Here is a 26712-nt window from a genome sequence, read left to right on the forward strand (position 1 = left end):
GTAAAGTTGTGAAGTGAAGTGAAGTGAATTACATTTATATAGCGCTTTTTCTCAAGTGACTCAAAGCGCTTTACATAGTGAAACCCAATATCTTTTTTTTTTTTTTTTTTTTTTTTTTTTTTTATGTCCTGTCCAGCTTCTCAGGCAAATCATATAGTTGATGTAGATGCCCATGTCGGCTGTTCAGATTTACTTTACAAAAGAGAAGTGTAGGATACTTCTCTTGTTGCCTTATTTGTATTTGACTTTATTAAATGTATTTATATTATCATTTAGTGCAGCCGGGCCGGAGCAGGAGGGGATAGAAAGAGAAAAAAAAAGAAGACAGAGGGGGAAATTGTGGGGACAAGAGGGGGATTAGACAGAGAGACAAAAACAACAACAGCAAACAACAACAACAATAGAGCAACATCAGCAAATATGACATGTACAAATATGATGGTAAAAGTAATAGCAAATAAGCAGTTAGCGAAAAATAAAAAATAATACAGAAATAACCATGAGCATTATTACACTACAAATGGATCAATACAAATACCAATAGAAATAGCGCTATTGATAATGAACAATACAAATAATTTACCTTTATTATCAACAATACAGTTGTTTAAATGCAACAATACATATACGTAATGATAACTTGAGATACGAAAGAATGCAGAAAAATGGAGGGGGAGAAAGAGAAGCAACCTACATTAACCTTGTAGATTGTTATAGTCACAATAGGTTAAGCTTTGTCAGTGTGCCATGTGTTACACCCAGTTTACCCTAGGGCAACAACGTTAATATATGTTTGATGCAACGTGATTATGTGCATGAGTGTAAGTATGCATACAGTATGTACTTGTATATGTACAGAATGTGTATATGTGTTTGTACAATGAATGTATATGTACAGAATGTGTATATGTGTTTGTACAGTGAATGTATATGTACAGTATGTGTATGTGTATGTTTGTATATTGAATGTGCGTGTGGATGTACGAACATTAGGTAGGTAAATATGTACTGTATTTGTGTATGTATGTGGGAGCGTAGGTACCTATGTACGTATGTGAGCATATGTGAATTTGCATGTACAATACATTCGACTCCCAGAGTGCGTGGGAGCCAGAGCACGGCCCCATCACCCCCGAGAGCCCAACCCACAAACAGGAGGCGTGGTGCCCAGGGAACCAGGGACCACCGCCCCCACGCAGCCAAGCCGGCCAGCGACAGGAACCCCAGAGCCCGACCCACCGTACCGCCCACAAGGGCCAGCAGCAGGCCGCAGACAGACGCACCCGGCAGAGGACAGGGCACGAGAAAAGCAGGGGACAGCCAGACCCCAAGCCAGCGAGAGACCACACCCCACACGGGCAGAAAGGCGAGACGCCCCGCCCGAGGGACCCAGAGACTCCCCGCAACCGGACGGGAAGACCGCCCCCGCCCCACCGGCAACCGGGCCCCCACGAGCCCACCCCCCACCCCCGGAGAGCGCGGCGAGGCCAGCCCCCGGCCACCCCACCCAAACCGGCCGCCGCAGGACCACCCAGGCACAGGGCCACGGGAACCACCCACCCCACCCGCAGGGACCCCAACGATGGAGATGGAACAACCAGCAACCCAATATCTAAGTTACAGTTAAACCAGTGTGGGTGGCACTGGGAGCAGGTGGGTAAAGTGTCTTGCCCAAGGACACAACGGCAGTGACTAGGATGGCGGAAGCGGTGATCGAACCTGCAACCCTCAAGTTGCTGGCACGGCCGCTCTACCAACCGAGCTATACCGCCCCACGGTTAACATACTTCGAAGATGGCTCGAAGTATCAAAATCCATGATTGTAGCTTCAAATTAACAAAACTTTATAAAAAAAAAACTAGCATAAAACATTAACATGCTAACGTTGACACGATAACATAGGAAAAGTTACCAGACCCAAGTGTTGAAAACAATGATTTTTAGGTTCAAACAAATAATATTTGATAAAAAAAAAAAAATTATAGCATAAAACATTAACATTCTAACAGCATGTTATAATGGGAACAGTAAGCATACTGTATTTACAAAATGGTGAAAAGTATCAAAATCCACTAATTTTAGGCTTTAAGGATTGAAATGAGTTTAAATGCTAGCATAATTATTAACAGGCTAATGTTGGCATGACAACAGGAAAAGTTAGTGTACTTCTAAGATGGTGGCAAGTATCAAAAGCCATGATTTTTAGGTTTAAAAGAATTAAATTAATTAAATGTTAGCATAAAACATTAGCATAACATAAAGAAAAGTTAGCGTACTTCTAAGATGTCGTATCAAAAGCCGTGATTTTTAGTCAAATTTGCAAAAATGCTTGCATAAAAAGTTAGCATGCTAACATTGACATGCTAACATAGGAGAAGTTCATCAATCAATCAATCAATCTTTATTTATATAGCCCTAAATCACAAGTGTCTCAAAGGGCTGCACAAGCCACAACGACATCCTCGGTACAAAGCCCACATACGGGCAAGGAAAAACTCACCCCAGTGGGACGTCGATGTGAATGACTATGAGAAACCTTGGAGAGGACCGCATATGTGGGTAACCCCCCCCCTCTAGGGGAGACCGAAAGCAATGGATGTCGAGTGGGTCTGACATAATATTGTGAGAGTCCAGTCCATAGTGGATCCAACATAATAGTAGTAAGAGTCCAGTCCATAGTGGGGCCAGCAGGACACCATCCCGAGCGGAGACGGGTCAGCAGCGCAGAGATGTTCCCAGCCGATGCACAGGCGAGCGGTCCACCCCGGGTCCCGACTCTGGACAGCCAGCACTTCATCCATGGCCACCGGACCTGTGCCCCCCCCCCTCAAGGAAAAGGGGAGCAGAGGAGAAAAGAAAAGAAACGGCAGATCAACTGGTCTAACAGGGGGGCTATTTAAAGGCTAGAGTATACAAATGAGTTTTAAGATGGGACTTAAATGCTTCTACTGAGGTAGCATCTCTAATTGTTACCGGGAGGGCATTCCATAGTACTGGAGCCCGAATAGAAAACGCTCTATAGCCCGCAGACTTTTTTTGGGCTCTGGGAATCACTAATAAGCCGGAGTTCTTTGAACGCAGATTTCTTGCCGGGACATATGGTACAATGCAATCGACAAGATAGGACGGAGCTAGACCGTGTAGTATTTTATACGTAAGTAGTAAAACCTTAAAGTCACTTCTTAAGTGCACAGGAAGCCAGTGCAGGTGAGCCAGTATAGGCCTAATATGATCAAACTTTCTTTAAGTTTGCATATCAAGTATCAAAATCAATTATTTTAAGGTTAAATGCTCGTAACCAGATAAGAGGAAATATCAAAAGTGGTAAGGCATTTTTATAATGTTCCAATACCATGTCTGTTATATGTTTGTATTTTTAACGAGTAAAATAGCAAAAATAGTTAACATGCTAGCACCCAGCAAGATTGCATGGACTGAATGTACTGAACATTCAGACATTGGAACAGTTCAAATCTGTTGAGAAATGAAACTATGAAGAGGTAATGTCCCCAGCCTTTTTCTGAAAAAAAAAAAAAAGCCACCAAGGGTGCCAAGTGTATCTAATCAATGGACCCATTGAGATTGTTTTTCTTTAATAGCATCCCCATGGTAACACAAAATGTTCCAAATATGAAGTCGCACTGTAGGCGCAATTAAGACCTTTTCAACAATATAAGATATGTTGCGGTTCGTTGGCCGTTTTGTCCCGTATTAAACACGGCAAGTTGTGTCACTTCAGTGACTTACTGAGGGCTGCAACCCTGTGACCATACTTGCCATTTTCCCGGGAGACTCCCGAATTTCAGTGCCCCTCCCGAAAATCTCCCGGGGCAACCATTCTCCCGATTTCCACCCGGACAACAATATTGGGGGCGTGCCTTAAAGGCACTGCCTTTAGCGTCCTCTACAACGTGTCGTCACGCCCGTTTTTTTCTCCAAACAAACAGCGTGCCGGTCCTGTCACATAACATATGCGGCTTTTACACACACACAAGCGAATGCAATGCACTGAGGGTGGTCGTATAAACAACGTTAACACTGTTACAAATACGCGCCACACTGTGAACCCACACCAAACAAGAATGACAAACACATTTTGGGAGAACATCCGCACCGTAGCACAACATAAACACAACAGAACAAATACCCAGAATCCCCTGCAGCACTAACTCTTCCGGGACGCTACAATAACCCCCCCGCTACCACCAAGTTGGACAATATCGGCAGAGGTGGGACCAAGTCATTGTTTTGCAAGTCACAAGTAAGTCTCAAGTCTTTGCCCTCAAGTCCGAGTCAAGTCCCGAGTCAAGACAGGCAAGCCCCGAGTCAAGTCCAAAGTCAAGACTGGAAAGTCTCAAGTCAAGTCCTAAGTCCTGCATTTTGAGTTTCGAGTCCTTTCAAGTCCTTTTAACCACAGACTAATATATTAACACAGATTGTGTATGCTTTTCAAACGCTGTATTTATTTATTAAAACAAGTGCATTTTAAATTGCAGTAAAGAAAATTGTGCTGACATTGCACTTTATAATAGCACTATTAACCAGTCATTTTAAACATTAACTCATTCCTTTACAGAACAAACACATTGAAAAATAAAGTGCAAATGTACTTATTTGTACAAAAGTGTTAACATTGAAAAAACATGACATATACGTGAACATAACAAAAAAGTTGTACTTTTTATGTCAGGGCCCTATGCTGCATTGCATTTGCAAAAGACCAAATTAGCCAAGAGTCTGTCAGTCATTTGTGCACGATGGGGGCGTAGTATGATGCCACCATGGCTGAAAACTCGCTCCACTGGAGCACTGGAGGCAGGCACTGCCAAGACTCTCATGGCCACTCGGAACAGTGAAGGAAGAGTCTTCATGTTCAATGCCCAGAACAAAAGGGGGGAGAGAGTTGTTTTGGGTTGGTGCACTACTTGTAAGTGTATCTTGTGTTTTTTATGTTGATTTAATTAAAAAAATAAAAAAATGAAAAAATTATTTCTTGTGCGGCCCGGTACCAATCGATCCACGGACCAGTACCGGGCCGCGGCCCGGTGGTTGGGGACCACTGAGGTAAACAACCAACAGTATGTCAGAAAGCTAGCTAAAACGGTACACATATTCATAATATAGTATACATTTTAACTGACCTTTATTTGACTATTTTTGTCTTTTTTTAGGTGGCTAAAATACGCGGTGCTGCTGACCGCCGTCTAACGTTACGTGTGATATATTGACTAACGTAACCCTGCTTAAAAAAAATCACTGAACAAAAAGTATGAATAAGGTAGTGAACTGCAACAGATTCCTGTGTTTGCAATAACGTTATAACGTTAGCAGTGAGTTTACAGCCTCACTGATTTAACTACACAGCAAATAAAAGTCACGTTACTTAGCCAATAAACGTTATATTACATTCAAAACTTACCCTTCTTTGTGCAACTTCAAATGCCGGACGAAGTTGGAAGTTGTTGCCTCTCCATCAGTAATTTTCGAACCGCATGTGTTGCATACTGCAAACCGTTTTGTGTTGACCACCTCGTAATTTTTATACCCAAACGAAATTATTTTAGGTATCATTTTTTGTTCACTGGCGTGTGGTTTGGACATGTCTTCTTCGTTGGTTGTCCTGCAATTTGATTGGATGAATGCTGTGTGATGAAAACAAAGTAGATCTAATTTGATTGGCTGTTGTACTGAGAGCACACCAGCTGACACACGCAACGCTGATAGACAAGTACACAATGAAAAATACGGAGCGCTCCCGAATAACTTTTTCATCTTTGGGTTTTGGGGAAAGTAGCAAGTCATGTCAAGTCATGTCAATTCAAAAGGCTCAAGTCCAAGTGAAGTCACAAGTCATTGATGTTAAAGTCTAAGTCGAGTTGCAAGTCTTTTTACATTTTGTCAAGTCGAGTCTAAAGTCATCAAATTCATGACTCGAGTCTGACTCGAGTCCAAGTCATGTGACTCGAGTCCACACCTCTGAATATCGGAACATCGGCAAAAAAGCCGTTATCGGACATCTCTATAATTCAGAGACTTTTCCAATCCTTTCTGTCTTTTTTTTAATCTTTATTAAAACAAATCTTAACATATTTTTCCTGGTGTTAAAGCTCAACTCAAACTTTTAAGACCACAAAAGTCTTTTAGTACACAAACCGAAAAAAAAAAGTCGTCACATGTTTTTGTACGGTTTCCTGTTGTGACACAAACTGTAACGTCGGCGAAATTGATTTTAAAATAAAACCGAGACACATTTTATTCATGACCCTTGTTTGGAACCAGAAGGAGAATAGTCAAGTTTGTTGACTAACATCATTTCGGGTAACCTTTATAAAAGTCATGATGTCATACAAGGCACATTAATTAATTTCAACCCTTAACACATTTTATTCAGACCTCAAATCTTTAAATCTAACACTAAAACACTAAGACCGAGTCGTTAAACCCAACCGCAAAACCCTGACCTCAAAACCCCAATCCTGGTTTTTAAACCCTAATCCTCGTTTGATAATATCGGCCGATAAATGCTTTAAAATGTAATATCGGAAATTATCGGTATCGTTTTTTTTATTATCGGTATCGTTTTTTTTTTTTATTAAATCAACATACAAAACCCAAGATACACTTACAATTAGTGCACCAACCCAAAAAAAAACCTCCTTCCCCCATTTACACTCATTCACACAAAAGTGTTGTTTCTTTCTGTTATTAATATTCTGGTTCCTACATTATTTATCAATATATATCAATACAGTCTGCAAGGGATACAGTCCGTAAGCACACATGATTGTACGTGCTGCTGGTCCACTAATAGTACTAACCTTTAACAGTTAATTTTACTTATTTTCAGAATGACAAACACATTTTGGGAGAACATCCGCACCGTAGCACAACATAAACACAACAGAACAAATACCCAGAATCCCTTGCAGCACTAACTCTTCCGGGACGCTACAATAAACACCCCCCCCCGCTACCACCAAGTTGGACAATATCGGAACATCGGCAAAAAAGCCGTTATCGGACATCTCTATAATTCAGAGACTTTTCCAATCCTTTCTGTCTTTTTTTTATCTTTATTAAAACAAATCTTAACATGTTTTTCCTGGTGTTAAAGCTCAACTCAAACTTTTAAGACCACAAAAGTCTTTTAGTACACAAACCGAAAAAAAAAGTAGTCACATGTTTTTGTACGGTTTCCTGTTGTGACACAAACTGTAACGTCGGCGAAATTGATTTTAAAATAAAACCGAGACACATTTTATTCATGACCCTTGTTTGGAATCAGAAGGAGAATAGTCAAGTTTGTTGACTAACATCATTTCGGGTAACCTTTATAAAAGTCATGATGTCATACAAGGCACATTAATTAATTTCAACCCTTAACACATTTTATTCAGACCTCAAATCTTTAAATCTAACACTAAAACACTAGGACCGAGTCGTTAAACCCAACCGCAAAACCCTGACCTCAAAACCCCAATCCTGGGTTTTAAACCCTAATCCTCGTTTGATAATATCGGCCGATAAATGCTTTAAAATGTAATATCGGAAATTATCGGTATCGTTTTTTTTATTATCGGTATCGTTTTTTTTTTTTATTAAATCAACATACAAAACCCAAGATACACTTACAATTAGTGCACCAACCCCAAAAAAAACCTCCCTCCCCCATTTACACTCATTCACACAAAAGTGTTGTTTCTTTCTGTTATTAATATTCTGGTTCCTACATTATATATCAATATATATCAATACAGTCTGCAAGGGATACAGTCCGTAAGCACACATGATTGTGCGTGCTGCTGGTCCACTAATAGTACTAACCTTTAACAGTTAATTTTACTCATTTTCATTTATTACTAGTTTCTATGTAACTGTTTTTATATTGTTTTACTTTCTTTTTTATTCAAGAACATGTTTTTAATTTATTTATCTTATTTTATTTTATTACATTTTTTTAAAAGGACCTTATCTTCACCATACCTGGTTGTCAAAATTAGGCATAATTATGTGTTAATTCCACGACTGTATATATTGGTATCTCCCGGGGCAACCATTCTCCCGATTTCCACCCGGACAACAATATTGGGGGCGTGCCTTAAAGGCACTGCCTTTAGCGTCCTCTACAACCTGTCGTCACGCCCGTTTTTTTCTCCAAACAAACAGCGTGCCGGTCCTGTCACATAACATATGCGGCTTTTACACACACACAAGCCAATGCAATGCACTGAGGTTGGTCGTATAAACAACTTTAACACTGTTACAAATACGCGCCACACTGTGAACCCACACCAAACAAGAATGACAAACACATTTTGGGAGAACATCCGCACCGTAGCACAACATAAACACAACAGAACAAATACCCAGAATCCCTTGCAGCACTAACTCTTCCGGGACGCTACAATAAACACCCCCCCGCTACCACCAAGTTGGACAATATCGGCAGAGGTGGGACCAAGTCATTGTTTTGCAAGTCACAAGTAAGTCTCAAGTCTTTGCCCTCAAGTCCGAGTCAAGTCCCGAGTCAAGACAGGCAAGCCCCGAGTCAAGTCCAAAGTCAAGACTGGAAAGTCTCAAGTCAAGTCCTAAGTCCTGCATTTTGAGTTTCGAGTCCTTTCAAGTCCTTTTAACCACAGACTAATATATTAACACAGATTGTGTATGCTTTTCAAACGCTGTATTTATTTATTAAAACAAGTGCATTTTAAATTGCAGTAAAGAAAATTGTGCTGACATTGCACTTTATAATAGCACTATTAACCAGTCATTTTAAACATTAACTCATTCCTTTACAGAACAAACACATTGAAAAATAAAGTGCAAATGTACTTATTTGTACAAAAGTGTTAACATTGAAAAAACATGACATATACGTGAACATAACAAAAAAGTTGTACTTTTTATGTCAGGGCCCTATGCTGCATTGCATTTGCAAAAGACCAAATTAGCCAAGAGTCTGTCAGTCATTTGTGCACGATGGGGGCGTAGTATGATGCCACCATGGCTGAAAACTCGCTCCACTGGAGCACTGGAGGCAGGCACTGCCAAGACTCTCATGGCCACTCGGAACAGTGAAGGAAGAGTCTTCATGTTCAATGCCCAGAACAAAAGGGGGGAGAGAGTTGTTTTGGGTTGGTGCACTACTTGTAAGTGTATCTTGTGTTTTTTATGTTGATTTAATTAAAAAAATAAAAAAATGAAAAAATTATTTCTTGTGCGGCCCGGTACCAATCGATCCACGGACCAGTACCGGGCCGCGGCCCGGTGGTTGGGGACCACTGAGGTAAACAACCAACAGTATGTCAGAAAGCTAGCTAAAACGGTACACATATTCATAATATAGTATACATTTTAACTGACCTTTATTTTACTATTTTTGTCTTTTTTTAGGTGGCTAAAATACGCGGTGCTGCTGACCGCCGTCTAACGTTACGTGTGATATATTGACTAACATAACCCTGCTTAAAAAAAATCACTGAACAAAAAGTATGAATAAGGTAGTGAACTGCAACAGATTCCCGTGTTTGCAATAACGTTATAACGTTAGCAGTGAGTTTACAGCCTCACTGATTTAACTACACAGCAAATAAAAGTCACGTTACTTAGCCAATAAACGTTATCTTACATTCAAAACTTACCCTTCTTTGTGCAACTTCAAATGCCGGACGAAGTTGGAAGTTGTTGCCTCTCCATCAGTAATTTTCGAACCGCATGTGTTGCATACTGCAAACCGTTTTGTGTTGACCACCTCGTAATTTTTATACCCAAACGAAATTATTTTAGGTATCATTTTTTGTTCACTGGCGTGTGGTTTGGACATGTCTTCTTCGTTGGTTGTCCTGCAATTTGATTGGATGAATGCTGTGTGATGAAAACAAAGTAGATCTAATTTGATTGGCTGTTGTACTGAGAGCACACCAGCTGACACACGCAACGCTGATAGACAAGTACACAATGAAAAATACGGAGCGCTCCCGAATAACTTTTTCATCTTTGGGTTTTGGGGAAAGTAGCAAGTCATGTCAAGTCATGTCAATTCAAAAGGCTCAAGTCCAAGTGAAGTCACAAGTCATTGATGTTAAAGTCTAAGTCGAGTTGCAAGTCTTTTTACATTTTGTCAAGTCGAGTCTAAAGTCATCAAATTCATGACTCGAGTCTGACTCGAGTCCAAGTCATGTGACTCGAGTCCACACCTCTGAATATCGGAACATCGGACATCGGCAAAAAAGCCGTTATCGGACATCTCTATAATTCAGAGACTTTTCCAATCCTTTCTGTCTTTTTTTTATCTTTATTAAAACAAATGTAACATATTTTTCCTGGTGTTAAAGCTCAACTCAAACTTTTAAGACCACAAAAGTCTTTTAGTACACAAACCAAAAAAAAAAGTAGTCACATGTTTTTGTACGGTTTCCTGTTGTGACACAAACTGTAACGTCATTTTTTTTTTTTTATTAAATCAACATACAAAACCCAAGATACACTTACAATTAGTGCACCAACCCAAAAAAAACCTCCCTCCCTCATTTACACTCATTCACACAAAAGGGTTGTTTCTTTCTGTTATTAATATTCTGGTTCCTACATTATTTATCAATATATATCAATACAGTCTGCAAGGGATACAGTCCGTAAGCACACATGATTGTACGTGCTGCTGGTCCACTAATAGTATTAACCTTTAACAGTTAATTTTACTCATTTTCAGAATGACAAACACATTTTGGGAGAACATCCGCACCGTAGCACAACATAAACACAACAGAACAAATACCCAGAATCCCTTGCAGCACTAACTCTTCCGGGACGCTACAATAAACACCCCCCCGCTACCACCAAGTTGGACAATATCGGAACATCGGCAAAAAAGCCGTTATCGGACATCTCTATAATTCAGAGACTTTTCCAATCCTTTCTGTCTTTTTTTATCTTTATTAAAACAAATCTTAACATATTTTTCCTGGTGTTAAAGCTCAACTCAAACTTTTAAGACCACAAAAGTCTTTTAGTACACAAACCAAAAAAAAAAGTAGTCACATGTTTTTGTACGGTTTCCTGTTGTGACACAAACTGTAACGTCGTTTTTTTTATTTATTAAATCAACATACAAAACCCAAGATACACTTACAATTAGTGCACCAACCCAAAAAAAAACTCCCTCCCCCATTTACACTCATTCACACAAAAGTGTTGTTTCTTTCTGTTATTAATATTCTGGTTCCTACATTATTTATCAATATATATCAATACAGTCTGCAAGGGATACAGTCCGTAAGCACACATGATTGTACGTGCTGCTGGTCCACTAATAGTACTAACCTTTAACAGTTAATTTTACTCATTTTCAGAATGACAAACTCATTTTGGGAGAACATCCGCACCGTAGCACAACATAAACACAACAGAACAAATACCCAGAATCCCCTGCAGCACGAACTCTTCCGGGACGCTACAATAAACATCCCCCCGCTACCACCAAGTTGGACAATATCGGAACATCGGCAAAAAAGCCGTTATCGGACATCTCTATAATTCAGAGACTTTTCCAATCCTTTCTGTCTTTTTTTTATCTTTATTAAAACAAATCTTAACATATTTTTCCTGGTGTTAAAGCTCAACTCAAACTTTTAAGACCACAAAAGTCTTTTAGTACACAAACCGAAAAAAAAAGTAGTCACATGTTTTTGTACGGTTTCCTGTTGTGACACAAACTGTAACGTCGGCGAAATTGATTTTAAAATAAAACCGAGACACATTTTATTCATGACCCTTGTTTGGAATCAGAAGGAGAATAGTCAAGTTTGTTGACTAACATCATTTCGGGTAACCTTTATAAAAGTCATGATGTCATACAAGGCACATTAATTAATTTCAACCCTTAACACATTTTATTCAGACCTCAAATCTTTAAATCTAACACTAAAACACTAAGACCGAGTCGTTAAACCCAACCGCAAAACCCTGACCTCAAAACCCCAATCCTGGTTTTTAAACCCTAATCCTCGTTTGATAATATCGGCCGATAAATGCTTTAAAATGTAATATCGGAAATTATCGGTATCGTTTTTTTTTATTATCGGTATCGTTTTGTTTTTTTTATTAAATCAACATACAAAACCCAAGATACACTTACAATTAGTGCACCAACCCCAAAAAAACCTCCCTCCCCCATTTACACTCATTCACACAAAAGGGTTGTTTCTTTCTGTTATTAATATTCTGGTTCCTACATTATTTATCAATATATATCAATACAGTCTGCAGTGATCCCACACCAAACAAGAATGACAAGCACATTTCGGGAGAACATCCGCACCGTAACACAACATAAACACAACAGAACAAATACCCAGAATCCCTTGCAGCACTAACTCTTCCGGGACGCTACACTATACACCCCCCGCTACCACCAAACCCCCCCCATTTTCCGAATTCGGAGGTCTCAAGGTTGGCAAGCATGCCTGTGACCCCTCCAGTACCGATAATAACCCTACTAATTGATGCAATTTGCTAAAAACGACTAAACAAAATTGTCTAAATGTAGCAAAAGTTGAAACAAATTCAGACAAAAAGTGCGAATGTATCTAATCGATTGGCCCGGTTTGGAGTTGTTTGTAAACGTTGCTATGGTTACATGGATTGTCGTGAACCGCCCCAATTGAGACAAATCTATCGCTATTTAAAAGGAGACATATGTAATTAAAGCTGCAAGCAGCGTTGTTCGGGCCCGCGTATTTGGCAGGTGCTAGTCCTAAGTGTCCCAATACTTTTGTCTACTTTTAGTCTGAAGTGTCCCAAGACTTTTGTCTAGTGTACCTACCTTGTCTGCATTGTGTGGGCACGTTGGTGCTTCCTGCTTTTGAGCAGCCATCTTAAAAAAACAGCACCGCAGGAGCATCAGTACAGCGGGTCTTTGAAGGGTCATAAAATCAAAACCGGAGCAGGTATCACAACTCTTTCGCCAACTTTTAATCAGAAGGGTTCAATCTCTCTCCTGTGTTAGTTTGAAGCCGAAACAACAAACGCGCTCAGAGGAGATAATTTTTGAAGAAAGGTGACCGGTTTTTACAAAAATGTTGTGTTGAAGGGGGAATAGCAAACTTCCTGTATATTTTTGCTGGGGGTTGTCAATTTATGAAATGTAGGTGTAAGTGAGACCTACGGAGAGGTTTTCGTTTCATGTCTCTCCGACCTTCCCAGTGGGAGTTACAGGCAGTTTTGTAATTTTTTTATTCCGAGGAGCAGTTTTTTGTCCGTTTTATTCAAAAATTGCTGTAGAGCGCAATTTTTGGATTTGGGGTTAGGTTTTTTCATTATATCACAGTTTTAGCCAGTCCTGATATGTGTGTTCAGTTTGGTGAGTTTTGAAGCATGTTAAGGGGGTGAAATTACAGCTCAAAGAGGCAAAAGTGACTGTTTTTAGTACTTTTTTGTCTTGAAGGGGGAATTGCCAACTTCCTGTAGATTTTAGCCCGAGGATGTACAATTATGAGAACTAGGTCTAAGTCAGACCTACATAGAGGATTTTGTTTCATGTTTTTCCGACCTTCCTAGTGGGAGTTAGAGGCAGTCTAGTTTTTATTTTTCCTAGGGGGCGCTAGAGCGCAATTTTGAGTTTTGAGGTTTGGTTTTTTGATAAAAAGTTTTGCCGTATATTACTGATGTGTGTGTAAAATTTGGTGAGTTTTGAAGCATGTTAAGGGGGTCAAAGTAGTGCGCAAAGCTGCGGAATAATAATAATAATAATAATTAAAGCTGCAAGCAGCGTTGGACGGGCCCGCGTATTTGGCAGGTGCTAGTCCTAAGTGTCCCAATACTTTTGTGTACTTGTAGTCTGAAGTGTCCCAAGACTTTTGTCTAGTGTACCTACCTTGTCTGCATTGTGTGGGCACGTTAGTGCTTCCTGCTTTTAAGCAGCCATCTTGAAAAAACAGCACCGCAGGAGCATCAGTGCAGCGGGTCTTTGAAGGGTCATAAAATCAAAACCGGAGCAGGTATTACGAATCCCATCTATACTTTTAATCACAAGGGTTTAATCTCTCACCTGTGTTAGTTTGAAGGCAAAACGACAAACGCACTCAGAGGAGATAGATTTTGAAGGAAGGTGACCGGTTTTAACATAAATGTTGTATTGAAGGGGGAATAGAAAATTTCCAGTTGATTTTTGCTGGGGGTTGTCAATTTATGAAATGTAGGTCTAAGTGAGACCTACATAGAGATTTTTGTTTCATGTCTCTCCGACCTTCCCAGTGGGAGTTACAGGCAGTTTTGTAGTTTTTTCCTTCCGAGGAGCAGTTTTTTGTGCGTTTTATGAAAAAATTGCTGTAGAGCACAATTTTTGGATTTGGGGTTAGGTTTTTTCATTAGATCACAGTTTTTGCCAGTCCTGATGTGTGCGTTCAGTTTGGTGAGTTTTGAAGCATGTTAAGTGGGGCAAATTACAGCTGAAAGAGGCGAAAGTGACTGATTTTACTAAAATTTAGTGTTGAAGGGGGAATAGCAAACTTCCTGTAGATTTTTGCCCGAGAAAATAAATTACAAAAATTTAAGTCTAAGTGAGACCTACATAGAGGTTTTTGTTTCATGTCTCTACGACATTCTTACGGGGAGTTAGAAAAAGTTTACTTGGTAGGGGGCGCTAGAGCGCAATTTTTAGTTTTGGGATTTTTTATTTTTACCAAAGAGTTTTGTTCGTGTTTTTTTATGTGTGCGTCAAATTTGGTGAGTTTTGAAGCATGTTAAGGGGGTGAAAGTAGTGCGCAAAGCTGCGGAATAAGAAAGAATAATAATAATTAAAGCTGCAAGCAGCGTTGGACGGGCCCGCGTATTTGGCAGGTGCTAGTCCTAAGTGTCCCAATACTTTTGTCTACTTTTAGTCTGAAGTGTCCCAAGACTTTTGTCTAGTGTACCTACCTTGTCTGCATTGTGTGGGCACGTTGGTGCTTCCTGCTTTTGAGCAGCCATCTTAAAAAAACAGCACCGCAGCAGCATGAGTGCAGCGGGTCTTTGAAGGGTCATAAAATCAAAACCGGAGCAGGTATCACAAAACGGTTCTGTTATTCTATGCACAAGGGTTTAATCTCTCTCCTGTGTTATTTTGAAGCCGAAAGGACAAACGCGCTCAGAGGAGATAGTTTTTGAAGGAAGGTGACCGGTTTTTCCAAAATAATTTTTTTGAAGGGGGAATAGCAAACATCCTGTTGATTTTTGCTGGGGGTTGTCAATTTATGAAATGTAAGTCTAAGTGAGACCTACATAGAGGTTTTTGTTTCATGTCTCTCCGACCTTCCCAGTGGGAGTTACAGGCAGTTTTGTAGTTTTTTTCTTCCGAGGAGCAGTTTTTTGTCCGTTTTATTAAAAAATAGCTGTAGAGCACAATTTTTGGATTTGGGATTAGGTTTTTTCATTAGATGACAGTTTTAGCCAGTCCTGATGTGTGTTTTAAGTTTGGTGAGTTTTGAAGCATGTTAAGGGGGTCAAATTACAGGTCAAAGAGGCAAAAGTGACTGTTTTTAGTACTTTTTTGTCTTGAAGGGGGAATTGCCAACTTCCTGTAGATTTTAGCCCGACAATGTACAATTATGAAAGCTAGGTCTAAGTCAGACCTACATAGAGGTTTTTGTTTCATGTTTTTCCGACCTTCCTAGTGGGAGTTACAGGCAGTGTACTTTTTTTGTTTTTATAGGGGGCGCTAGAGCGCAAATTTAATTTTTGAGGTTCCTTTTTTATAAAAAAGGCAATTTTCGCAGGTCCTGATGTGTGGGTCAAATTTGGTGAGTTTTGAAGCATGTTAAGTGGGTCAAAGTAGTGCTCGAAGAGGCGGCGGAAGAATAAATATAAAGAACAAGACCAATTAAAGCTGCAAGCAGCGTTGTTCGGGCCCGCGGATTTGGCAGGTGCTAGTCCTAAGTGTCCCAATACTTTTGTCTACTTGTAGTCTGAAGTGTCCCAAGACTTTTGTCTAGTGTACCTACCTTGTCTGCATTGTGTGGGCACGTTAGTGCTTCCTGCTTTTGAGCAGCCATCTTAGAAAAACAGCACCGCAGGAGCATCAGTGCAGCGGGTCTTTGAAGGGTCATAAAATCAAAACCGGAGCAGGTATCACAAAACGCTTCTGTTAATCTATGCACAAGGGTTTAATCTCTCTCCTGTGTTAGTTTGAAGCCGAAAGGACAAACGCGCTCAGAGGAGATAGTTTTTGAAGGAAGGTGACCGGTTTTTCCAAAAAAATTGTTTTGAAGGGGGAATAGCAAACATCCTGTAGATTTTTGCTGGGGGTTGTGAATTAATGAAAAGTAGGTCTAAGTAAGACCTACATAGAGGTATTTGTTTCATGTCTGTCCGACCTTGTGGTAGTAACAGGCAGTTTTGTAGTTGTTTTCTTCCGAGGAGCAGTTTTTTATCAGTTTTATTCAAAAATTGCTGTAGAGCGCAATTTTTGGATTTGGGGTTCGGTTTCTTTATTAGATGGCAATTTTTGCCAGTCCTGATGTGTGCGTTCAGTTCGGTGAGTTTTGAAGCATGTTAAGGGGGTCAAAATACAGCTCAAAGAGGCAAAAGTGACTGTTTTTAGTACTTTTTTGTCTTGAAGGGGGAATTGCCAACTTCCTGTAGATTTTAGCCCGAAGACATACAATTATGAGAACTAGGTCTAAGTCAGACCTACATAGAGGTTTTTGTTTCATGTCTCTCCGACCTTCCTAGTGGGAGTTACAGGCAGTCTGTTTTTTTTTTTTCCTAGGGGGCGCTAGAGCGCAATTTAGATTTTTGGGGTTCGGTTTTTTTATCAAAAGACAATTTTCGCAGGTCCTGATGAGTGTGTCAAATATGGTGAGTTTTGAAGCATGTTAAGTGGGTCAAATTAGTGTTCGAAGAGGCGGCGGAAGAATAATAATAATAAAGAATAATAAAACGGACGAATAACAATAGGTCCTTATGTCCCATTGCATAAGGACTCCCTGTGGGAGTCCTTTTGCAATGGGCCATTGCGGGCCCTAATTAAAGCTGCAAGCAGCGTTGGTCGGGCCCGCGTATTTGGCAGGTGCTAGTCCTAAGTGTCCCAATACTTTTGTCTACTTTTAGTCTGAAGTGTCCCAAGACTTTTGTCTAGTGTACCTACCTTGTCTGCATTGTGTGGGCACGTTGGTGCTTCCTGCTTTTGAGCAGCCATCTTAGAAAAACAGCACCGCAGGAGCATCAGTGCAGCGGGTCTTTGAAGGGTCATAAAATCAAAACCGGAGCAGGTATTACAAATCCCATCTATACTTTTAATCACAAGGGTTTTATCTCTCACCTGTGTTAGTTTGAAGGCAAAACGACAAACGCGCTCAGAGGAGATAGATTTTGAAGGAAGGTGACCGGTTTTAACAAAAATGTTGTTTTGAAGGGGGAATAGCAAACTTCCTGTTGATTTTTGCAGGGGGTTGTAAATTTATGAAATGTAGGTGTAAGTGAGACCTACATAGAGGTATTTGTTTCATGTCTCTACGACCTTCCCAGTGTGAGTTACAGGCAGTTTTGTAATTTTTTTATTCCGAGGAGCAGTTTTTTATCAGTTTTATTAAAAAAATTCTGTAGAGCGCAAATTTTGAATTTGGGGTTAGGTTTTTTTATTAGATCACAGTTTTTGCCAGTCCTGATGTGTGCGTTCAGTTTGGTGAGTTTTGAAGCATGTTAAGGGGGTCAAATTACAGCTGAAAGAGGCGAAAGTGACTGATTTTACTCAAATTGAGTGTTGAAGGGGGAATAGCAAACTTCCTGTAGATTTTTGCCCGAGAAAATAAATTACAAAAATTTAAGTCTAAGTGAAACCTACATAGAGGTTTTTGTTTCATGTCTCTACGACATTCGTACGGGGAGTTAGAACAAGTTTACTTGGTAGGGGGCGCTAGAGCGCAATTTTGAGTTTTGGGATTTGGTATTTTTACCAAAGAGTTTTGTTCGTGTTTTTTTATGTGTGCGTCAAATTTGGTGAGTTTTGAAGCATGTTAAGGGGGTGAAAGTAGTGCGCAAAGCTGCGGAATAAGAAAGAATAATAATAATAATAATAAAACCTTAGAAGAACAATAGGTCCTTATGTCCCATTGCATAAGGACTCCCTGTGGGAGTCCTTTTGCAATGGGCCGTGCGGGCCCTAATAATAATAATAAAACCTTAGAAATTCAATAGGTCCTTATGTCCCATTGCATAAGGACTCCCTGTGGGAGTCCTTTTGCAATGGGCCGTGCGGGCCCTAATAATAATAATAAGAATAAAACCTTAGAAATACAATAGGTCCTTATGTCCCATTGCATAAGGACTCCCTGTGGGAGTCCTTTTGCAATGGGCCATGGTGGGCCCTAATAATTGCATGTCAAGTCATCATTAAAATGGCCATGATGTGTCAAAAGGCACTAATAAATGATGTTCTTTTCCAATACCTGAATATAACTGATAACAGTAGTTCAGCCGGGATATGCTCATTTCAACATTAGATTTACAGCCCCGAAATATTATTGTTTTCATTTCGATGTCCCGTTTTAACCAATTAGTAAGTCCGTGAGTGTGTCACATCCAGGTTGCCCTCATCGTCGGGCTACTGCCAACGGTAAAGTTACTAAACATGTCAGACCTTAGTAAATGTAAAAGGCGTCGTTACAATCCTCAACTTATTTATGACGAACGAAGATTTGTATCGGGGGATACCTTTGAAAGATGGAGATGACTAAAGGCGGAGAAGATTTTATCAGTTTGAACATCAAATATGTTGTCTTTGTAGTATATTCAACTGAATATGGGTTGAAAATGATTTGCAAATCTTTGTATTCCGTTTATATTTACATCTAACACAATTTCCCAACTCATATGGAAACGGGGTTTGTGTATGGCAATCTGAAATGTTTGAAAGCGTAGCCTATAGGCATCCCTTGGTAAAATGTCTCCTCTTTAGTTTTGGGTGTACATTAGGCTGCTAAGCATTCTCTACTCATTTTCACCAGAATAACCATTGCTAGTGTTGGTTGTAGTTCGTTTTTAGTCTTTTGTTTTCTGATAGTGCTGACAATAAATTGCCATTTGTTGTGATATTGTACGCAGGCATGATGTACTTCTTCCTGAAAATAGCCTAATTTCTGTGTAAAATGTGTTGGTTATAGACTTATTATTGACAAAGCTTGTCTATTCAGCTATTTTGGTCCCAGCACCTCGACCTCTAGTAAGAGGCAGAGGAAGTTTGAAGTTCCTTTGAGTAGCCCAGTCCATGGAGCTGGATAGGGGACTACAGAATTTGGACCGTGATTGCAGTACCATTTCTGGCCAGATTCCTACATAAAGCCTGAATTACCGTATTTTTCGGACTATAAGTCGCTCCGGAGTATAAGTCGCACCGGCCGATAATGCATATTAAAGAAGGAAAAAAACATATATAAGTCGCACTGGAGTATAAGTTGCATTTTTGGTGGAAATTTATTTGATAAAAGCCAACACCAAGAATAGACATTTGAAAGGCAATTTAAAATAAATAAAGAATAGTGAACAACAGGCTGAATAAGTGTACGTTATATGAGGCATAAATAACCAACTGAGAACGTGCCTGGTATGTTAACGTAACATATTATGGTAAGAGTCATTCAAATAACTATAACATATAGAACATGCTATACGTTTACCAAACAATCTGTCACTCCTAATCGCTAAATCCCATGAAATCTTATACGTCTAGTCTCTTACGTGAATGAGATGAATAATATTACTTGATATTTTATGGTAATGTGTTAATAATTTCACACATAAGTCGCTCCTGAGTATAAGTCGCACCCCCGGCCAAACTATGAAAAAAAACTGCGACTTATAGTCCGAAAAATACAGTAACCGCAGCTGAATGAAATTGAATGCAAAGGAGGCTGCTAATGCGATGCTAGAGTGGAAGTACAGTCATTTCACATCACTCCATACTGAAACTGAACCATGCCAGAAAAGGAGCGAGGCCATTCCATGATGTTCTTACCTCATCACAGCAGGTAAATATTTCAGTTAAAAAAGTGTATGGGTTATGGGTTCAAGACTATCCTCAGGACCACAGCTTTGAAAAATATTCTGATGTTTTTATTAAAAATGACTAAAGTTACACAATTGAAAGCGTGATGATGACATCATGTGATGGTCCCCTTCAGTGTCTCAGAAAGTTTTATGACTCGTCCTCGCTGTCGCTGTCTTGGCCTGGATGTGGAGGCATCTGCACGGCTTTCCCTCCATCTTTCTCTTCTTTCCGCTGCGACTTGTCCTCCTCTACAGTTGGGCTCTCATCCTGATCCATGGGGGTCTGCTCCTCCTCCTCCTCCTGCATCTCTTTCTTTTTCACCTCCTCCTCCTTCTTCTTCTCCTCTACAGTTGGGGTCTCATCCTGATCCATGGGGGTCTGCTTCTCCTTCTCCTGCACCTCCATCACCTCTCCCTCCTCCTTCACCTCCACCTTCTTCTCCTCCTCAGAGTTGTTTGGCTGGCCGTTGGCTGCAGCATCAGGCGTGTCTTGTGAAGGAGGTTTAGCTAATTGTTGCTGCAAGAGGAAGAAACAACACGGTGAGAAGTTGTGCACAAGTGGAATAAATACCAATGTATTTATACGTGGTCAGTATGACGCAAACATTTTCTATTACACTTTAAGAGGGTTGAACAATTTTTGAAGGTTTCTTTTGCTGAAGTATTTAGAATTAAACCATATTCTTTTTGAAAAATAGCATTATAAAAAAAGTGTCTTCTTTGTTTTTTTTGCAAAAATAATTATTCCACAAGATACATTTAATCAATTTCATAATATTACACATTTAACTTAAAATTAAAAATATATATAACATCTGCAGATGAAACCTAAAAAAAAAAGATGAAAAGTTTTGTTTAATAATTTCAGTTTGCATGCAATCAGAGGTGGGTAGAGTAGCCAGAAATTGTACTCAAGTAAGAGTACTGTTACTTTAGAGATTTATTACTCAAGTAAAAGTAAGGAAAAGGGTGGAGTGCCATCTCCGGGTTGGGGAGGAGATCTTGCCCCAAGTGGAGGAGTTCAAGTACCTCGGAGTCTTGTTCACGAGTGAGGGAAGAGTGGATCGTGAGATCGACAGGCGGATCGGTGCGGCGTCTTCAGTAATGCGGACGCTGTATCGATCCGTTGTGGTGAAGAAGGAGCTGAGCCGGAAGGCAAAGCTCTCAATTTACCGGTCGATCTACGTTCCCATCCTCACCTATGGTCATGAGCTTTGGGTTATGACCGAAAGGACAAGATCACGGGTACAAGCGGCCGAAATGAGTTTCCTCCGCCGGGTGGCGGGGCTCTCCCTTAGAGATAGGGTGAGAAGCTCTGTCATCCGGGGGGAGCTCAAAGTAAAGCCGCTGCTCCTCCGCATCGAGAGGAGCCAGATGAGGTGGTTCGGGCATCTGGTCAGGATGCCACCCGAGCGCCTCCCTAAGGAGGTGTTTAGGGCATGTCCGACCGGTAGGAGGCCACGAGGAAGACCCAGGACACGTTGGGAAGACTATGTCTCCCGGCTGGCCTGGGAACGCCTCGGGATCCCCCGGGAGGAGCTGGACGAAGTGGCTGGGGAGAGGGAAGTCTGGGCTTCCCTGCTTAGGCTGCTGCCCCCGCGACCCGACCTCGGATAAGCGGAAGAAGATGGATGGATGGATGGATGGAAAGTAAGGAGTAGTCACCCAAATATTTACTTGAGTAAAAGTAAAAAGTATGTTGTAAAAAAACTACTCAAGTACTGAGTAACTGATGAGTAACATACACACTCATATCATATATATATATATATATATATATATATATATATATATATATATATATATATATACATATATACACACACACACACATATATACATATATATATATACACACACACACACACACACATATATATATATATATATATATATATATATATATATATATATATATATATATACATACATACATTGATATATACAGTATATAATTTATATATTTTTTTTTTGCTGTTTTTGTTTACATGTTAATAGTGTTTTAATGAATATACATGCATGTTTAACACATATAGATTCCTTTCTTTCATGAAGACAAGAATATAAGTTGGTGTATTACCTGATTCTGATGACTTGCATTGATTGTAATCAGACAGTAGTGCTGATAGCGTCCACGTTTTCAAATGGAGGAGAAAAAAAGTTCCTCCTTTCTGTCTAATACCACATGAAAGTGGTTGGTTTTTGGCACCTTATTTGTCCAGCTTCCATATTCGTTTTTTATACACTTTACAAGAAATACATTGGCGGCAAACTCCGTAGCTTGCTAGCTTGTTTGCGCGGGCTTTCGGAGACTCTTATTTTGAAAGCGCAGGCGCGATGGAGCGGCACTTTTATTGTGAAGACAGGAACTGTGCAGTCAGTCTTTAGGCTTTTGACGGGGTGTACGGTTGAAATAAAAAATGGTCTTTTTTCCTTCACACTTTTGATTGATTGATTGGAACTTGTATTAGTAGATTGCACAGTACAGTACATATTCCGTACAATTGACCACTAAATGGTAACACCCCAATAAGTTTTTCAACTTGTTTAAGTCAGGTCATGTGACCACCTGGCTCTGTTTGATTGGTCCAACGTCACCAGTGACTGCATCTGATTGGTGGAACGGAGTGAACGTCACCAGTGACTGTATTTGTTGAAACGCAGGCACTATGAAGGTCTGTCTGACAGACCAAAACAAAGAAAGCGTGCATTAACAGATCGATAAAAATTAGTAGCGAGTAGCGAGCTGAATGTAGATAAAAGTAGCGGAGTAAAAGTAGCGTTTCTTCTCTATAAATATACTCAAGTAAAAGTAAAAGTATGTTGCATTAAAACTACTCTTAGAAGTACAATTTATCCCAAAAGTTACTCAAGTAGATGTAACGGAGTAAATGTAGCGCGTTACTACCCACCTCTGCATGCAATTATATTATATTTTCACATTTGCAGTTGAATTGCTGACATTAACTTTTGCACAATATTCCATTTTTTGGAGTTTCACCTGTACTTATTACATTACATAGTATTTCCTTAATAATAAAATTAAAAAAATCAGTAACCTCGACAGAGTTTATAAAAAATTTAAAAAAATGTCATAATATAATAATAAAATATATAATAAAGTTGATCAATTTAATTGGGCTTAATTAAAAGATAAATAAACTTGATAATTTTCCCGTCATCGTTAAATGTGTTTGTTCTCTTCCTCTCTCGCTTCCATATGTGGTGCAATAGAGTTCACTCTCAGCACCCTTTTATTCAATAGCAGAATTCAATTTAGAAAGGTGTAGGATTAAATAAGCTTTGCTTCTTCCTACTCCTTTTCGGACATGATGTGAAGTGAAATGATATGAAATTGTGTGATGTATTATACTGTAAGTGTGTTCATGTTCGAAATAAACTAAAGAAAGAAAGAAATGAACGCAGTGAACCCTCTTGTCAGTCACAATCTTTCTTTTCTTTGTGGGCGGCACCGCGAGCTTACACGCACACACACATCGCGACTCGTTAGTAAGTATGACGGCAAGGTAGCAAAAATAAAGAAAAAAACTTCCAAAGCCAAACGTGTGGGAATATTTTAACTTCAAACTAAATGAACAACATGGGCTCATTGTACCACTATAATGACCAACATTCATACACAGTAGTGTAGTAAACATAGGTAATCATTATAAACTAGATTTTTTTGGAAGTATATTTAATATTGACAGTTTAAAAAGTAACACTGTGTTGGAATATATATACACACGTGTGTGTGTGTGTGTGTGTGTATATATATAAACAAACCCCGTTTCCATATGAGTTGGGAAATTGTGTTAGATGTAAATATAAACGGAATACAATGATTTGCAAATCATTTTCAACCCATATTCAGTTGAATATGCTACAAAGACAACATATTTGATGTTCAAACTGATAAACTTTTTTTTTTTTTTGCAAATAATCATTAACTTTAGAATTTGATGCCAGCAACACGTGCCAAAGAAGTTGGGAAAGGTGGCAATAAATACTGATAAAGTTGAGGAATGCTCATCAAACACTTATTTGGAACATCCCACAGGTGAACAGGCAAATTGGGAACAGGTGGGTGCCATGATTGGGTATAAAAGTAGATTCCATGAAATGCTCGGTCATTCACAAACAAGGATGGAGCGAGGGTCACCACTTTGTCAACAAATGCGTGAGCAAATTGTTGAACAGTTTAAGAAAAACCTTTCTCAACCAGCTATTGCACGGAAATTAAGGATTTCACCATCTACGGTCCGTAATATCATCAAAGGGTTCAGAGAATCTGGAGAAATCACTGCACGTAAGCAGCTAAGCCCGTGACCTTCGATCCCTCAGGCTGTACTGCATCAACAAGCGACATCAGTGTGTAAAGGATATCACCACATGGACTCAGGAACACTTCAGAAACCCACTGTCAGTAACTACAGTTGGTCGCTACATCTGTAAGTGCAAGTTAAAACTCTCCTATGCAAGGCGAAAACCGTTTATCAACAACACCCAGAAACGCCGTCGGCTTTGCTGGGCCTGAGCTCATCTAAGATGGACTGATACAAAGTGGAAAAGTGTTCTGTGGTCTGACGAGTCCACATTTCAAATTGTTTTTGGAAACTGTGGATGTCGTGTCCTCCGGACCAAAGAGGAAAAGAACCATCCGGATTGTTATAGGCGCAAAGTTGAAAAGCCAGCATCTGTGATGGTATGGGGGTGTATTAGTGCCCAAGACATGGGTAACTTACACATCTGTGAAGGCACCATTAATGCTGAAAGGTACATACAGTTTTTGGAGCAACATATGTTGCCATCCAAGCAACGTTACCATGGACGCCCCTGCTTATTTCAGCAAGACAATGCCAAGCGTGTTACATCAACGTGGCTTCATAGTAAAAGAGTGCGGGTACTAGACTGGCCTGCCTGTAGTCCAGACCTGTCCCCCATTGAAAATGTGTGGCGCATTATGAAGCCTAAAATACCACAACGAAGACCCCGGACTGTTGAACAACTTAAGCTGTACATCAAGCAAGAATGGGAAAGAATTCCACCAGAGAAGCTTAAAAAATGTGTCTCCTCAGTTCCCAAATGTTTACTGATTGTTGTTAAAAGGAAAGGCCATGTAACGCAGTGGTGAACATGCCCTCTCCCAACTACCAAATACTACTTATTTGCAAAAAAATAAATAAAGTTTATGAGTTTGAACATCAAATATCTTGTCTTTGTAGTGCATTCAATTGAATATGGGTTGAAAAGGAGTTGCAAATCATTGTATTCCATTTATATTTACATCTAACACAATTTCCTAACTCATATGGAAACGGGGTTTGTATATATATATATATATATATATATATATATGTGTGTGTGTGTGTGTGTGTGTTCCTTTTACACTTTAAGATGTGTTAGGTTCACCTTTACCTGACGTCAATTGAAGAGGTTTTTAGTAGATTAAGATAAAATGAGTGTGTGACTTTTAACAGTATTTATCTTATGTTTACTTTTAAACGCCAAATAAATCACTTTTAGGTTAATGAAGCTTTTATGACAGCCGCAGTTTGACCTTGGAAATTATTATTTCTATTTGTCAATGAGAAGACATGTCAGACATTTAGTCTAAAAAAATGAGCAGTTTAAATGTGTGTGTTTGTGTGTGTGTGTGTGTGTTACCTGTCTGTACTTGTGTGAGGTCTGCATCATGTGCATGTACATACTGTACACCAGGTTGGCCATCTCCGGCATGTTCTGCACTATTTGGTCTGGGCGCTCTGACGCGTCTCTCTGGGGGGGACAAACACATCCAAGAAGTGAAAATGCTGAGGTGAAGAAGAAGAAAAGCGTGCTGGTAGACCTTCAACAGAGTGAAAAAGTATTGTTTGAAACACACAAATGAATACAAATGTAAGATCAACAAACAGGAACGTGTCTGTGCTCGCATACTTCATTAAAGGAGGTGATGCCTTCAGGGACCCTCAGGGAATTATTTTCCCACACTTAATGACTTTCACTAAGTAGCTTTTATGTGCTGAACTGCATAAAGCATTTAGCAACGTCCATGCTTCTTTGGGTTTTTCCCTTTCAGTTAGCAACAGAGTTAAAAAAAGATCAAGTTTGGTACTAACTTTTAATAAAAAATGATTTGGGGCAAGGCATTTATTTGTTCAAAGTAGACTGTTTTTTGACACACACTTAGCTTTTTCCCTCGTAGCACCACTAAATGAAAGAAATAAGTAGCACAACAATTTTGTAGCATTAGTAGCAATGTGGAAAAGTCTCAAATATCACCATTTCATTATTAAGACTGCAACAATGTACATGAATATAAACACAATGTCATCATAAGGCCGACTAACACTCAAACACAGACATCCCTGACACTAACACGGGTGTAGGGCTGGGCCACATGGATCAAAACTCATATCCCAATATAGTTTGACCCATAAACTAACCCATAAATGGAAATATCCGTTGACGTAACCAAATATCTCCACTGTGCCTTGATTTTACATTTTTGGGACTGATGGGGATCCCAAATGCAGGAAAACAGGATCCAACAAGTAAGAAAAGTAGATGTTGCATACTAGGATCCCAACTTAAGAGGTGTTTTGAGATAACAAAGAAAAAGCCTTGAAATTAATATAATAAAAGTAAAATATAATCTCCAATCTTCCTTAAAAAACATTTAGCTTTGCTCAA

The 26712-nt window shown here is 39.6% G+C and overlaps 1 protein-coding gene across 1 annotated transcript in view; it reads right to left on the reverse strand.

The window, feature by feature from the left end:
- Positions 1-20063: 20063 nt before the first annotated feature.
- The window catches only part of aqr (aquarius intron-binding spliceosomal factor), a 132531-nt gene continuing 125882 nt past the window's right edge, over positions 20064-26712 (reverse strand). The window contains exons 35-36 of the mRNA XM_061968174.2: positions 25687-25797; positions 20064-20536 (exon numbers count right to left, since the gene is read on the reverse strand). Of these exons, the coding sequence (XP_061824158.2) occupies positions 20168-20536; positions 25687-25797 (480 nt within the window). The 3' untranslated portion in view covers positions 20064-20167. The remainder of the gene's footprint in view (positions 20537-25686; positions 25798-26712) is intronic.

This window comes from Nerophis lumbriciformis, linkage group LG08, assembly GCF_033978685.3.
Source record: "Nerophis lumbriciformis linkage group LG08, RoL_Nlum_v2.1, whole genome shotgun sequence".
NCBI classification, from domain to species: Eukaryota; Metazoa; Chordata; class Actinopteri; order Syngnathiformes; family Syngnathidae; genus Nerophis; species Nerophis lumbriciformis.